Consider the following 17,071-nt stretch of genomic DNA (forward strand, 5'->3'; position numbering starts at 1 on the left):
TCACTTAAACAGCATCAGAGGGACTTTAATCTCAGAATTTACTTTATATTTGTAATATTTTTATAATATTACAAGTTTATTTTCGTATCCCTCTTGGCTTCATTCTCCTGACTTTATTCTCACAAAGAATAAAAGTAATCTAAGAATCTAACCTGGGCCTATTACTCCAGGACTAAGATAGTTCTGCAAACTGTGACTATTCTGGAAATGTTCCACCTTAATTGTCATAATATGACAATTTTTTTTAACTTTATTGTCCTATGACTTTTTTTTCTCATATTAGAGAACATATGTGTTGCTAATCTGTGTCCATACCAAATCTTAAAAGGTTCTCGGCTTTATGAAATAATGAAGACCACAATGTTTAGATTTAACCAATTGATTTTTATATTCATAACACACACACACACACACACACACACACACACACACACACACACACACACACACACACACACACACACACACATTTATAATCTTGACATATATACACACACCTATTTATTTAGAATACTTCAAAATCTATATATGCACATCCATCAAAGGCCAATCTGGCTGCCAATCTCTATCAATTAATCTCTATTTTTTTTTACAAGTATATGTAAGCTCCATCTATTGTTCTATCTGAATACTTAAAACGTATATACAGGGAACATAGACGTTCACTACTTTCTGCCACATACAATATGGCGGTGACATCGACGTGCAAACCTGCGCCCAGTGGGGCGTCTACGTATATATGTCTATGCCTGAAACAGTACAACATGTTTAACGTTTATGAAGTGTTTTGTTTTGTAAATGAAACCGAAAGGAGAAAGTTTAGAGAAGCAATGAGTGGTGAGGTGAGGTTATGGCAGGTCGATTTAACATAAAATTGGTTTCACGTCACTTACGTTCCAGTTATCTTAAATACATTTTTGACTAATAATAGTTATATATATAAATAAATAAGTAATAGTTAATTAAGATATCTGTACTTATATTTTGACTAGGTAAAATACTAATTTCTGATATCTCTAATTACATTCTGACTAATCCAAATGACGTCAGATGTACCATTAGTTTGTATGAGGGCTCCAATTTAAGATATCTCATTTTGTAACACGCTTATCCCTTGTGGTGTCGCAAAGGTGCAGCCATTGATGCCTATCTCCAGCTGTCAATGGGCGAGAGGCGGGGTAGATATATTTCAGATATCAACAATTAAATTTTGACTATCTCGGTTTTTGTTCTGACAAGTCATTATTCCAATTAAAGATATCTCAAATTACATTGTTATTCAAGATATCTTGAATGTATTTTAAGATATCTCAAAGTTAAATCCGACTACCGCAAATTGAATTGCAGATATCTTGAACGCAAATAATGACCAGGCAAAATTATGTCATGAATATCTAGAATGGTATTTTTGTCTAGTCAAAATTCCTTTTAAAACATCTCAAAAAGATAGAGATATCTTGACCATTTTTAGTCTAGACGCCCTTTGTATTTCAGATATCTTGAATTATCATTCTGACTAGTCAAAGCATGCTATTTACGTAGCGTTTTTGGCAGAATGTTTAAGGCATCTTTACTACCGTTTGCTAATCAGTGGTCTGCAATGTCAGGTATGTCCAGCAATAATTCTCGTGTTTTTAACACGATTTTTAGTGCTGCAGCTCGTGCTCAACATGAATTAAGAAATAGTGATGATTTATTGTCTGCAACCAGAAGACTTCTGAGCAGGCCCGTATTGAGACAAATTGGTGCCCCTGGGCACCTCAAAGCCCCCCCCCCCTTACCCGTTCTGTCCTCCGGTCAAAAACATCAGACATAAACAAGGGGATTTCTTTAATGTAATTGACTATTTATTAACTTACACAACTACATGTAGGCATATGAGCAGTGAGCAATATTCAAATATCTAATTTTAAAATGTTGAAATAAAAAAAATCTTGATTTATTTATCATTTATTATTATTGTGACATCAGTGTTCACAAAACGAATAATGCATGGTCTTTCAACAATTTCAAGTAAATAATATAACAATTTATGAAAAATATATTTTTAAAGCATGTGTCATGTGGTGTCCCCCCATGGTTGGTGCCCCTGGGCACTGGCCCTTATGGATAATCCGGCCCTGCTTCTGAGGCAAGTGACTGCTGTCTGCCAATCAGGTGATGTAATTTCAGAGGTCTCAAAAGGCATTTTGAAGATATCTCGAGACGATCTTCTTACTAGTCAGAATATGAAAGCAGACATCTTAAAGTAGCATTCAGGACAGTCAAAATGTAGTTTTCACGAGTCAAAACCTGTTTTTGATATCTTAAATGTATTTACGGATAGTCCGAATAAGCCGGTTTTATGGTTAAGCGACCTGCCAAAGTATATAAAGATATCTGGAATTGGTATTTTGCCTAGTTAAAATATAAATACAGATAACTCTTATTAATATTATGTTTATGCAAAATGTATTTAATATATGCGGAATGTGAGGTGAAGACAATTTTATGTTAAACGGCCTGCCATAATGGGAGGAAAGCCTGTTTTGTGACGTAGCCGACGTCCTATGATTCTAGAGAGCGGGAAGAATCATGGGAACAGCGGAGTTAGCGTTTATAGCTTGTGCTCATCACTTTTTTGTACTGGAGAACAGGTTGGAGTAATTTCCAGCCGTTAGCTGTTAAACAGCAGCAAACCGCTGTGCTAACTAAGGCTAGCGGAGCTAAAAGCCTCTCAGCTAGCTGCTCGGGACGCAGCGACACCAGTAGCTGTGTGGGTAACTTTGAGGTAGGGAGCTGTTGAATGTGTGAATTGAAAGTGGGACCGATGACATTTTATACAAAATATTCCTCCCTGTAAAACAGTTCTCCAGGAACATGGCAGCCTCTCCTGTGGAGTACACCATCGGCGGGGTGAAGGTCCACTTCCCCTGCAAGGCTTACCCGTCCCAGCTAGCCATGATGAATTCAGTAAGTCAGCTGGATTCTTGTCTGCTCACTCTTTCCTGTTTCAGAGGAAATAGGATCATCTTGTCCATAATGAGTGGTGCTGTGGTAAACTGCTTATCGTAATAGGGTTTGATGGCAGGGCACCAGTCTGAAGCCCAGCTGTATTCCACCAAAAGGGATCCACATGTGGAGAGCAGGCGTTCAAAATGAAAGGACCAGTTATGGATCCGTTTAGTCTTCATCACCAGTTGGGGCAGGATAGGCATGGAGCACTGCTGGGCTGTTGGTGCGTTCACTTTCTCCTCGGTAGTCGGAATTCTCATCGTCCGGGTCGAAAAATTTAAAGGAGCTATAAGTAAGATATTTACTGTAGAATCAAACTAAACCATTCTGGCTTCTCACTCAGGATGGAAGTATAAACAACAATATAAATAATCAGTCCTCTCCATCAACAATGTCGCTGTCACGTTTTTCTCCTTTCAGACCTAGAGGTACGGGTCTGGAACTACTTCGGTTCAGAATGTAGCCCGTGTTTACTTCCTGGTTCCCGAGCCAATCATATGAGAGTTCTGAGGGTTTGCAAAAGAGCCTGCAGCATTCAGTATTTTGTTTTGTCAAAACTGCAGCAGCCTGCAAACATGGACGGCTGTAAGGCTACGCTCACACTGCAGGGAAATGCGACCCAAATCTGATCCTTTTGCCCATATGTGACCCATATCTGACTTTTTCATCAGAATCAGAATCCGAATCAAGTTTATTGCCAAGTAGGTTTGCACTTACAAGGAATTTGACTTGGTGTTGATGGTGCAGACAATATTCATAAAAAAAAAAAAAAAAAAAAAAAAAAAAAAAAAAAAAAATATAAATAAATATATATATATATATATATATATATATATATATATATATATATATATATATATATATATATATATACACACACAGTAGACTGTGCGTTAATGTAACGCAGAAGGTCTGGAGATGGTACGTTGGTGTAGCTTGTAGGTCCTGAACGGGGGAGGGAGAGAGGCAGTGTCATGGCAGTGTGAACGGTCCAATTCTGATCTTTTCTCCCAAAAAAAAAAAAAAAATCCAATATGTGGTACTAATTCGGATACGTATTGGATATTTTTCAAAGCGTGCGCTGTCTGAACGGTCATGTTGCATTGTATCCGTCTTTCCCGTCACTCTCCTGTCTCTCACTACACATCCACACACAGCAGTAGCAGTTAGCGCTCCATGAAAGACCACTGTTGATAGGTGTGCTGCTTTTTTCTTACCTTATTTAGTCTTGTTATGATGTGGTCTTAATATAGTCAGCTCCCATTGCTTAACAGCTTTCTAATAATAAGGAGATATACTGGTGCATCAGGATGGTACCAGACTTCAGCGTTCATAATGGCTGCTACTCGTAGCAACATTGAGTAAAACCTCAATGTTGACTGTTTGTAGCAGCTCTCTATTATTTATGCAACATTTAGTCAGGGGTACAGGTGCTGCCTTTCAGTGTTCATCAGCTCTGTTTCTCTGTATGAAATACCGCCTAGAACAGTGTTAGTGTTTTAACAGCAGTGCGGGCGTCCATGTTTTTTCAGGAACGCATACAGGCGGAGATGTCGTAATCTGCGACTCGTTAGTTTCAACCTCCGAGGCGAAAGGAACGCGGCACATTGTAACGGTTGATGCTGGATGGGAAACATTGGAGCTGTTGTTTTGTCTCTGTGTTTCTGCAGATCATGCGAGGGTTGAACTCCGGTCAGCACTGTTTGCTGGAGAGTCCCACAGGCAGTGGCAAAAGTCTGGCCTTGCTCTGCTCTGCTCTGGGCTGGCAGCAAGCTCAGTTTGGTAAGGCTGCACGTGTTTTCAGCGGGGGAACTCACCTAACAGGATGTTGTCTTACACTACTGACTTTGAACCTTTTTATTATTAAGATAAATAAAAGATGAATGTTTCCCGTTATAGTGCCAGAGAGGGGACATTTGTCTCTGCGCTTAACCCATCCCTCAGGGAGCGGTGTGCTGCCGACACCGGGTGGAGCAATCTGTAGTTGCTCAGGGACCCAGAGTGACACAGAGTTTTGAACCAGCAACCTTTCCAAGATGCCAGTGGCTGGCTCCCTAAACACTTGGCCACTGCTCCCACTCCCCATTAGTTAAAAAGACATGCTAGATCACGTTTGAATATTATCTTGTTATTGACCCATAATAAATGATTCATACCCAATCACCTTTGTCATGTTACCACCACAGATTTGGCTCTATGTTATGTTATATATGGGGGTTATGATGCTCAGGCACAAAGTAGTGCATAGGTGAGAAGTGGATGGAAAATGGTACTTGGTTTTCCAAACTCTTTATGCATAAAAATCTGAAAAGTGTGGCATGCATTAAGGTTAAGTTGCACAACGTCTATTGTGATGCGTGCAGCAGGGGTCTGGGGGGGGGGTTCTAAGGGCTACTTAGTCCCTTTATACCCAAAGCAAGAACTGTATGTGTTCTTTGCACACAGCCTGCACCTTGTTACCTGATCCTGTTTGTGGTGTTCATGGACAGGATCTTAAAGTGTAGTCATGGAGTCTGTGGTTTGCCTTTTTGCACATGCTTTGGTTTTGTTGGCTTCTTCAGGCAGTAAAGAAGCCCTGGATGTGAACACATTTTCACCATCACAACTTATGTGCAGTTAAAGTTACAGTAAACATAATTCACTTGCCGTTTTACGAGTGAGGGGGAGGTTTATGACGTTTATTTTATTCTGAATCATTCATTTCAGTGTGAATGAAATTGTTCCTTCTCTCCTTTCCTGAAGGCAGCAGGTTACCTGACATTTTGCTTACTGCTATCATAGCTAAAAAGAGGCTTAATACAAGGACATGCCACACTTTTCAGATTTTTATTTATAAAAGGGAGAGAAAATGAGGTCAATTTATTTTCAATTCACAGTTGTGTGTTGCTCAATCACATCAAATCTGAAGAAAACATGCTGTGGTTGTACTGAGACAAATACTGGCGCAGTGCAAGAGGTATCTGCTTGTGCAAGGTGCTGTCTTTGGCTCCTAGACTTCAAATGATTGCCCTTCATAGCCAGACCACCACTTTGGCTCACACGGCCTTCTCCTCTGCTGTAGGCATATCGTGCTGACTGCATAATCTCTTCTCTTACATTGCTTTATCAGCTAAAATGAAAGCAGAAGGAGGACAGGATGGGGACAAAAGTCAGTCCAGTGGGAATTCGGGCGACTGCAAGAAGTTCCAGTCTCCCGCCCCGTGTCACTGTGTGTGCCACAGCAACCCTGAGACAGCAGACGTCCAGCCTGCTGTTGTGGACCTCACTGGGTCACCCTGCAAGGAGGAGGCACAGCCATCAGACACAGCATCAGAACATTGTAAGTGGCCCAATGTTCACTTTGATACAAGTTGAAGCTCAGCTTAAAAAAAAAAAAAAAAAGCTTTTTCAAATTGAACACTCTGTTCGCTTTCTCTTGTTTCCACCGTTATTAACATGCAGGAAGCCAAATGGGTAATGGCAATTACCATAGAGCAGGGCCCTGCAAGCTTTACAGTCTAAAGAGCCATTTTGCCTGCAGTCCACTTGAATTAAACTCGTTCAGAGCCACAAATGTTGCCTGGCCTTTTGAAAAAGGACAAGTTTTAATTTTTTAATTTGTGATAAAGATCTGCTGTAGGAAATATGGTGTCATTATTAAAGAAACGCCCTTTTATGTCTATTTTGAGGTTTAAAAAAAGAGGATGGATTGGATGTTGATATTTGTGGATAATGATGTAAAAAAATTATAGTTTCCATCATAATAAAAAAAAAATTGATTTAAAATTAAGTATTACTGGCACTTTTAGCATCATTCTGTTGTGAAAATTAAAAGCAATTATTCCAAGAAAAAACTGCCTTTATTATCATTATTACTTTTAAATACCATAATACAAATCTCATTTGTAGCCAAAGTTCTTAAGAGCCACTGTAGAAGGTCCAAAGAGCCACTGGCGGCTCCAGAGCCACAGCTTGCAGACCCCTGCTCTAGAGGAACCACTAGGACGGCCCTTACAGCTGCAGCACACTTCCTTTGTGTTGTCTTCTTTACGGTATCCGAGGCTTTCTAAGTTATCTGCTTTTTCTGCCTTTTAGCGCCGTTGCCAGGGGAGTCTCAAGCCAAAAGGCGCTCTTTATCGTCTCGCCTGTCGGAGAAGGTCCAGGCTTCTTTTGACTCTGACTGCCAGACAGATGAGGACTTCAGACCAGACAGGAAGCGCATCCGTACTGCAGAGTACAAGGCGGGGGTACGTCACTGCTGTGCATCTTTAGCCTGGCTTTAACGTATAAACATCGTTCCCCAGAGCCCACTGTCCTGCTTCTTCTACATGCTTTGCTGTTGGCACACAGCTGATTGTCACTAATGAGTTTTTGCAGAACTGCAGTGAATGCTGAGGAGGTACTGCAACTGTCTGGATGAGGTGTGCTGGAAATAAAACACCTAAAACGTGAAGGGCAGAGGGCCCTGAGGACGGGGCTCTGGGACCACTGGTATAAAAGATTGAAACAAGGATTAAATGTTGCACGTTTTAAAATTAGCACCAGCCTGAAGTGGTTTGGTCAAAAAAGCACAACTTCTTTGATTTCTGAAGTTTCATATATTCAGAAATCCTAAAAAAAAAATCACCTTGTTACCAGATTCTAAAGTTATGCAAATATCACCTCAGGTGTACCGAAAATAACGACAGATTTACACTCATTATTGTTAATTCAAGAAAGATCAATACTAAAGAAGTCTACGCCATGACTCCATAGCTTGAAGTAATCCTGTCCTCAATGAGTCCATCAGTCTCTCCCAACACGACAAGCAGCACCAAATCAACTCTGAGGCACCCGGGACCTTTTACCTCATGCTGCTTTTAGTCTTTCTGCTTGAGGTGGGCTTTTGTGTTTGAAAATTGTTGGCAGGAAATGTATAATGTTTGTCTACAGTCCCAGTCAGATTTATTGATTCCTCCACTACAGATGTACTGAAAGTCCCTAAACAAATACATGTTTGTATTTATAAGGCACACCATCAATTATTGAGAACATTTAAGGATTGTAAGTGTGCCTTATAGTCCTGAAAATACGGTATTAACGTAGCAGTTATCTGTGAAAGCCCCACAGTCACCGGTAAGAACGGTAGAGGATGTGTAATAGGGCTGGACAATAATTTAATAATGATATATATCGATGATAGGAAAAAGGGTCTATAAAAAGTTCAATAGAATAAAAGTTTTCCATCCTTATACATTTTAGCCATATAGGTTAATATTACAGTCATTCCATCCTCCTAACCAAACAGACCCAGGAACGCTCCGCCGCCTTCAAAGGGTTCAGAGAGCACGCGTTCTTTTTTTCTTTTCTAAAAACTTGAGGTTTTGGTAAAAAGTTGGTTGAATTAAAGGCGAGTTTGAATTCGGTGTTTGTGTTCCGTATATAAAAATAGGTTGCTAAGCAACAGCATAACATGGCCAAGGCTGCACTTAAATACATGTTTTGAATTTGTTGATAATTATCGATATCGATCATTATAATTTATACTGTATCCATATCTTTTTTTTCTATATCATCCAGCCCCGATGTGTAATGCTCTGGGCCTGTTTCTAAACTAAAAATATCCCTGTTAGAGTGCATGACGTCATGAAGTATTTAAATCAACAGGAAATCTGGTGGACTCTACCAGTACCAGCTGAAGAAGGGTCATCTCTGGGCCTTTAAACAGGATATTGATAGAAACAGTAATGCTATGGTAACACAGAAGTAGTTAACCAGACAAAACTAAATCAGCCTCCCTGTGGTAAAGCCTCACGCCTCTCAAATATTAGCTTTTGGGGGGAATCAGTGGCTTGTTTGCTGAGAGCTCTGGTGATCAGAATCCAAAAGTCACCCAGGGAATAAACTTCCCACCTTTACCTGCTCTTCTGCTTCTACACTGGAGGCTTTTTAAGTACCTACAACTACATTGGGTCACAGGCAACTGGTGTATTTTGTGCAACTGTCCAACAAATAAATCAATTGACAAAAGAAGATTAAACAAAAGTAAAATTCCTCTTTGCTTTTTATTTAGGGCCATAAAAAGCAACGTCCACAAAAAGGGATCATATTCTTAGATGACGAACCCGAGCTGGAGAGTGAAACAACCCGTCCTCAGAGTTGGAAGACGGCATCAAACAAGCAGGCAGCTGGTGTGACCTCATCAAGCAGTGTAAGTACATTTTACTCAAGGATAGGAGCACCCTCAGTGCAATAGCTCCACAAATACATGTCAGCATTTTCATTAGTGGCTTATTTTTGCTCAGTCTTGTCCTAACTAGAGGATTTGTGTGAAACAGATCGGCGCTTTTCTTTTTGTTCTTCTCCACTACCTTCTGTTTCATAACTTTAAGGCTCCAAACTTCCCTCCTAGAAGTGCTGAGCGGGAACAAAGCAGTTCTTCAGTGCCGTTTCCGGCTTTTTGTTGCATTGTTCTGAGTATCTGTTGTGGTCATGGCGGGGCCCTTCCTGGTGTCTTGGTCCGGTGAACAGTGTGTGGCAGCTCTTCAGCGAATCTCTAAAATGTCCCAGCATGCACCGCATCAAGGCTGTGTACACGGGTCACCCTTAGCCAGGAATCCTGTGGATGTGTCCTGTGGGGAAAGATCCAGTATGGATGCTCGCTCCACGTTACCAGTGCGGTCTGTGTGATAAAGGATGTTTTTTACTAAAACCTTCACACGTTAAAGCATCTCAGCAGAAAAAAACAGCAGCTGATTTTTATTGAATGAGCTTCCTATCTGAATTTGTTTGGCCAGCAATAGGTTCTGAGTCACAATTCCCAATGGCCACTAGGTGGCGGTATACTCCACAAATTAAACCTGAAATGTTCAAACTTTACCAAGTTTCAAATGAAAAATGAAGAAGTGCAATTAAAAAAATAAACCTTCAGACAAATCAGATTCACTTTTATCATTCCTTTTAAAAGTAATTTGTAATAATCACATTATTTATTTATTTAGGCACTAGTGGCCTTATATGAGCTAACAGAAATGAGGTTGAGAGAGAGGGGAAGACGTGCAGCAAAGGTCCGTGGGCTGGGACTCAGACATGGGACTGAGGCCTCCTTATGAGGCCACCCCCGTGTCCCATTGTCACATAAATGAAATAATTATTGTTTAGTTGAGTTTTTTGCTTTTAATTCATTGTGTAACTCCTGAATACCAGCTTTGTGAAACATACAAGCTGTTCTTTCTATCTTTGTGCCAAACTTAACAAATCCATATTACAACTCTTCAAAGGTTGTGTCTCTTTTTACTGTAGACAAAATGTTTGTTTTCTTCCTTCCAAGGATGGGATGAAACAATTGTCCTCATTAGCACCCAGTTGCTTCATGTAATCATATTCTGTGTTTAGTGATGCACTCATGGAGGCAACAGGAAAGAATTCAGTAAAAGTAACTATCAGTCAGCACTGTTGTGGGTTTTCACACATTCTTCTTCCACTTATTATTATTATTATTATTAGGACTTGATCTTATTGTATCAAATGTTTCTTGATAATGATGAACGCTAGGATAAATGCTCTACAGAGGTCCAGACTGGCATCTTCAGGTTTTTGCTTTATTTTGCTTGATCATATTTATTATATGTTTCTAGATTTCCGAGGATCTACGTCATCTTCTTTTTCTTGGTAAATTATCTTTTGCTGAATATCACTATTATCTAAAGACACTGATCCTGGCTGCTTGCCTTAGGAGTTTCCTGTTACCAACAATGACCATAACTTTTTCATTTATTGTCTTTTAATATTTGCTTCTTATCATTTACATTTGTGTTTTATACTTGAAGATGCTTTAGTCTCCCTATGCTTTGCCATCCTCTGTGGTAAGATGACATAAAATAAGCTCTTTGTTAATGGCCACAGCAGGACTTAACATGCTATAACGGCAACAGAAGGCCTCCCTGGCATCACCTTAGTCTTTTACTCACTCAAGCTGCTCTCTCAGATACAAGCTGGGATGCTCCAAAGCTTTAACGTCACTTCCAGTCAAGCAAAAACATTTCGGTCCACTTATGACATTACTTTAAACCTAAATTTACCTGCGGTTTAAATCATTTTGAACACACCTGTATACACACATACAGAAACATCCACAAACTAGGGTATATCTATCTAGTGAAAACTCGTTAACTACGTCAGCTTCCCAAACTCTGCCATCCCTCGTATTTCTAACTGCAGAATCATCTGAATGGTCAGATTTGATCTTTAGAAAATGAAAAAAAAATAGAAGATGAACCCATAACCCAGAGATGCACAAAGATCAGCGTATTCAATAGGTCTAAAACAGATGGTGCAAAAACTACAACCCAGTGCAGTGGTGCGTGATCAGTCATGACCTACAGATCATAATCAGAGCTGACCACAGTGGTTTCTACCTCTTTTACATTCCCCCTTTTTTAGTTTTGGTCATGTCCACTTTTCTTTATAGAGGAATATCTAATTTGGTGAATGTTGTATTTAAATCTTTTGGACGTTTAGCTGGATGGGCTCCGTCTTTTTCACATATTAAGACTGATTAACAATTACAATGCTAGTTTACTTTTTACTGGATTTAAACTTGGATGATTGTTCGCTACTAATCAGTGGACTGAAAGGTTGTTTTAGATCAGGAAGGGACATGAAGCTGTTTCTAAAGTTTAACCTCCACATCCTGCTGATGAGAATATTTAGAGGCAGGGAATTATTCATTCAGGTAAATGTTTTTTTCCCAGTTCATAATCATTTTATGACATGAGAAATCATAAAAAGTTTTAGATAAAAGTTTAAGACGAAACAACACTGCGTTTTAAATGCACCAAAACACCAAAATGTTCTTAAAGCTAACGTGATGTGGTTTCTGCTGAAGGATTTGTGCTTACAAGTAATTCCTCCTGATCCCAAAGTGCAGCAGGTTTGCTCTGATGGCACACATACAGCCATAGGTGCTGCGTGGTTCCCAGGAGGCGGTAAGTCCCACAGCAGCACCTCCGCCTGCCACAGGTGGCTAGCTCAGAATGAGAGCTCCGCACAGTCGGATGTGGAAAAAGAGGAGGAGGGAAAGTGAAGTCGAAAAAGCGCGTTTGTCTCCAGTTTCACTTTAGCTACATGACCCGGACTTCTTTGTCCCACGAGCGCTGACTGATGGCCTGAATGGGGCCCTTTGAAGCAAGCTCCAGTTTTAATTAAGAGGGTTTGCCTCGCTTGGGCTGCTGATCTGTGAAAGCCACAGGGATAAATATTGAATGGGGTTCACCCGCTGGTTACTGCGCCCGAGGGATAAACAGGTGCTTCGGAGGGCAGATATTTGCCAGGGCCCCTGCCTGCACTGTGTGGTCATATCAAGAGGAGGGGTGTTGGGTGTCAGCTCTTCCAAGGTATTGGCTATTGAAGCCCACCCTTATTGGAATAAATTCCAAGCCCTGGAAAGCTGTGGAATGAGGAGCAGATTGGCGTCCAGTCAGAGGCGCCAGCACCGCCTAGGCGGTTCACTACCTGTGGCCCCTCAGCTCCTTGTGACTGGCCCCCCTGGAGTGTGAGATTTGCATCGATCAGGTGTTGGGCAGGAGGACAGCAGCAGCAGAGACCCACCTGTGAACACTGGGAGGTGTTCAGTAACACCACTGACCTCTGTTCTGTCAAGCCTAGACGCTGCAGCCACTGTGGACAGCGTTCTTCCACTGTGGCAGCGTGTGGCTGACAGGGAAACTCCCAGAGCAGCCGCAGAGACTTCACAGAGGCAGGCTCAGCCCTGGGCGTGCTCGGACTGATCAGAACCCAGTGTGTTTGAGGCGCTGTGTGCCGAACGGACGCCTTGTTCTTATGAGGGGTAGACGCAGCGTTCTGCTTGCCTCCTCTGCCACTTGTCTGCGCTCCTTTCAAAGGGGTGTCTGCTCGCGGCTCTGGGGCCAGGCCTGAAACCTCCTTGTCTTGGCATCTCGTGAAGCCGCCGCGTAAAAAGATACTCTTGTGTCAGCTGTTTCCTGCTGCAGCTCCTGACAAGGGCCTCTATTCATCAGGATGCCCCTCCACGCTGCCCTAAGCCCCCCCTCCTCCCCTCACCTGCCAATGAATAAGTAATTATTGGCCATCTTGGGGCAGGGTACTTGGATGGCTCTGTTTAATGTGGCAGCAGCAGGTAAGGTGATCGGGCCCTAGGCCCAGGCTGCAGAGCATGACTGTTTCAGAGGAGAGCGGTAACCTGAACTGGTGTTGGGGCCCCGAGCACCTCTGTTTATTTTTCACATGGGCTCAGGGCTCGTTATCCCTCTTAACTCTGAGAGGCGGCCCTCTAAGAGCGCTATCTGGTCCACACCTCACTACACATTGTAATTTTTGATGGGCAAACATGCTTGGAAAATCTGAGCCGCTGGGTAACCGGAGCCTCTCGTCTGTCATCACAAGTGTTACCTTCAGCTCCCCGTGATGAGCCGCCGCGCCGGGGCCGACGCGTGACATCACATAGCGTTCGTTCCTGGGCGGGATCGCTCTGGTAATTTGTAGGAGACTTGGCAATAAAGGTGTTGGCTGAGTTATGTTTGGTGGGTCTGAGCTAAAATGGTAATCCTTGAAGGCAGAAAAAGGATTGTGATTGAAGCAGACGTTCAGCGAGTAATTCTGGGTGTTTGGTGCGTCTCATTTTAGACGTAGCTAGAAAGACCTGTGAGTGATCAGCATTAACTAGGTCAGAGTGAAGTTGCTACGTAGCGTGATGTGATCAGGTGTTGGTGTCACACGCTGCCATAACCGCTGGTGCAGTTACCGGTGAAGGCCACAAGGGGAGGAAGAACCTTAGCTTCTTCTGCCATGTTCAGAAAGGAAGAACAACAGACCTGTCTCAAAGTAAACCTTCTGTTGGTTTCCTTTTTATTCAGGCTTTCACCTTAGCTGAGGCGGCTAAGAAGGGAGCTAGGTTTTCAGGGTTTGTTTTTTATTCAGCGCGTCAGTCTGGCGTGGCATCGGCTGCTTTATCTCTGTTTCCTGGAAGCGTTTCCTGGCAGCCATTCCAAACAAGCAGCCGACATCATGAAGTTGACCCGTTTAGTGTAACGCCTCTAATGCGGCAAGGATCTCAACCTTTTATTTTCTTTCAGAAGGTGAAGCTCGGCACATTTGTGAGGAAACCGCTGAAACTCGGCGACCCGCAGCCTGCCTACAACGTCAGGTTCCTGTGATCTTCTTCAGTGTTACGTCTAGCCTACACGGTTTAACATTAAAACAAACAAATTTGCTGGCAGACTATAATCGTTGTATCAACAGTTGATAGAATACCAAGGACGAGGAATAACTTCACATCCGTAAATTAAGGCTTTGAACTATGCAGAAAAGGAAGTAAATATTTTCCCGTTGTTTAGTATTTGGGTATTTTTTACGATTCCATCCCAGCTTTTTTTAGCTGGGAGTTGTTTAGAACACATGCTGCCGATGCCTATTCATTATTAAATCGTGTATTCATAAAAAACAACTCTGCTCCAAGCAGTCAGGGATTTACAATAGTGTGGATAAGTGACTGCACCACTTAAGAGCTGCACACATTGGGAGGATCAGTTTCACAAGCTTTACACTTTAGCTGTGAGCAGGGAAAAGGCCCCACGTCGTCACTGGACGTGCAATTATAAAGGAGCATGATTTTCTCAGCCACAATGGCGGCCTATCATCTTTCAGACCCAGTAAAGGTCACCTGCTTCTGAGTGACAGGATGCCTTATGTATAGATACAAATTCTTTATTCTTCTCAGTGTGTCTTTTTTCAAAGGGTATACAAGACGTTCTGTCAGCCGGTCTATTCAGCCGTCGGATCCTGTAGCCGACTTGGTTCCATTTGTGTCGTAATTCCCGCGGAAAATAGCCAAACGTGCAGCCTATCGATGCTTTACCCTCATATTCTCCTTCATTAAGGGAAAAAAAAATAGTTTGAGTTGAAACACATTCCTTGGAATCAATCAAGAGGGTCAGAAATGATTTTGGGATTGTTATTAAATAAAGCATCAGTGTAAAGGCATTTGAGGCCAGACTTTAGAGGCATATTGCTGTATTTGCAAAATACACGCTCCACCATAGTATTTTGACTACCTGCCTAATGGTGTTGGTCCTCCTTTTGCTGCCAACCCCCTGATCTGTCGAGGCATGGACTTCACTGCTGTTCTGCAGCTTTGCAGCCTGATGTGCAGCTGATGCATGGTGCGTTCTGACAGCTTCTCTGGCAGGGACTGCTTTAGGACCACACAGGACAGCCTCCCATGTCCTCTCTTCCTTCCTTGGAGACAAATACTGACCACTTCAGGCCTGCAACACGCTACAGGGCTGCACCTTTGGAGTTGTCTCACCCAGGCATCGAGCCATCACAGCTGGCCTTAGTCAAATTTACCCAAATTCACACAATGCTCATTTTCTCTGCTTTGAACACATCAACTTCCAAGAAATGATGTAACTTACTGCCCGATGTATCAGCTACAGTACCTGAGGTAGTCAGCTGTTCCCTTCAGGTCTCACTGGGTAAAACATGACTGGTGTACAACTATCTGTTACTCGGGTTATCTCAGTGGTTCTCAGATGTTCTCTGTTGCGCCCTCTTTGAACAATGAAAACATTTCACTCCCTCCAGTCCCAACAAAATCGGTCGAAAATGTAACTTTTACTGTTTTCTCTCTTAATGCATTGAAGCCGTCACATTACCACATTTTATAAACTATGTGATATTAACCGTATACAAGCTTTTTAGTCTGACACCCCCCTGCAGTCAAAAGAAAAGATGAAACTAAACGGCACGGTCTCTCCCTCTGGAAAGATGCCACATGTTACTGTTAGCTAGCCTAAACCTCATCGTCAGTGAAGTACACAGACTGAAAATAGAGGAGTTGAAAATATGACAAGAATGATATCAAATCATTTAAGTTAAAGACAAGCTACAGTTATGGTAAGTTTTATGCTCTTGCAGGAGTTTACTAATATTATTCATCCACAGACTCAATGCAGCTGAGAAGTTGCTCTGAGGTTTACAGAGAATCTCTTCCTCCTGATAGCCTGCAGGTACAGACCAAACAGCAGATGGCGCTGTTGTCCCATTTAGTAGGGTTTTAGACAGTCCGACTCCACACGGACCTTTTGAACTGTATTTTTCTGAGCAAATAAAGCAAGGCTGTTCTTGCACGGCCTCAAGAACGCCCTATGCTTGCTCATGATAAGGGATTCATTCACAGTGAAGGTCTTAGGTGATTTGAATTTGGATATTTTTGTGCTATGGCATTTGTTGTGACGTTGGTATTATATATTAAACAGGAAAGAAAATGAAAATATGTTGAGCTCAATGAATAAACCTTGAGAAATGGACTCTCTCTCCTGTTTCCAGGCCTCCAAACCCTGCTTCCTCTGTGCATGTGGATCAGCCAAAGACAACTTCAAGGACAAGGACAAGGACAAAGACAAAGATGGCAGAAAAAAGACTCCAAAGATCTTCTTTGGCACGCGGACCCATAAACAGATAACTCAGATTGCCCATGAGCTGAAGCGCACCGTTTACTCAGGCGTCCACATGACCATCCTGTCGAGCAGAGACCACACGTGTATCAACCCAGACGTGGCGCCACATTTCAACCGCAACGAACGCTGCAAGGATCTGCTGGACGCCAAAGACGTGAGGAAGGAGACCAGCACCCGCACACAAGAAACCATTTCAGCCTTCAAATCACATCCTGCTAAGATTGTTCTAAACGTTGATGGGTGGAAGATGCATCTGTAACAAGAGATTAGTGCGCTGTCCCACAAACATGTTAAAGAGTTGAAGCGCTGTCAGGTTAGACTAAACTGGGAAGCTTATAGCCTGAAGGAAGCTTTGCACCAGTGATCCAAAAGACAGCCTTTGACACCCTAGAATGTGAAAAAGCATTTTCTGAGACATGATACACTTGTAACCCCCTATACTGTCCTGACGCTCAGGCGCCTACTGTAATGAGGACAGTTGTGCTTTCAATGGAGGTGTTGGCCTCCCATGGCAATTATCTCACTTTGTCATGAAAAAGCTGGCCCAGAAATAACCCCGAACTGGAGCAGGTGTCACTGACACCCTGTGTGTTTCTGACCCCAGGCTCCGGTGTGGTCATTGT

At 42.3% G+C, this 17,071-nt stretch overlaps 1 protein-coding gene across 1 annotated transcript in view; it reads left to right on the top strand.

Annotated features, from left to right (window-relative positions):
- Positions 1-2,525: 2,525 nt before the first annotated feature.
- brip1 (BRCA1 interacting protein C-terminal helicase 1) overlaps positions 2,526-17,071 on the top strand; it is a gene marked incomplete at its 3' end in the record, with an annotated part of 35,269 nt that continues 20,723 nt past the window's right edge. Inside the window, exons 1-7 of the mRNA XM_036132424.1 lie at positions 2,526-2,770; positions 2,848-2,952; positions 4,665-4,776; positions 6,104-6,313; positions 7,069-7,220; positions 9,026-9,163; positions 16,318-16,602. Of these exons, the coding sequence (XP_035988317.1) occupies positions 2,860-2,952; positions 4,665-4,776; positions 6,104-6,313; positions 7,069-7,220; positions 9,026-9,163; positions 16,318-16,602 (990 nt within the window). The remainder of the gene's footprint in view (positions 2,771-2,847; positions 2,953-4,664; positions 4,777-6,103; positions 6,314-7,068; positions 7,221-9,025; positions 9,164-16,317; positions 16,603-17,071) is intronic.

Source organism: Fundulus heteroclitus, unplaced genomic scaffold (genome assembly GCF_011125445.2).
Source record: "Fundulus heteroclitus isolate FHET01 unplaced genomic scaffold, MU-UCD_Fhet_4.1 scaffold_501, whole genome shotgun sequence".
NCBI lineage: Eukaryota > Metazoa > Chordata > Actinopteri > Cyprinodontiformes > Fundulidae > Fundulus > Fundulus heteroclitus.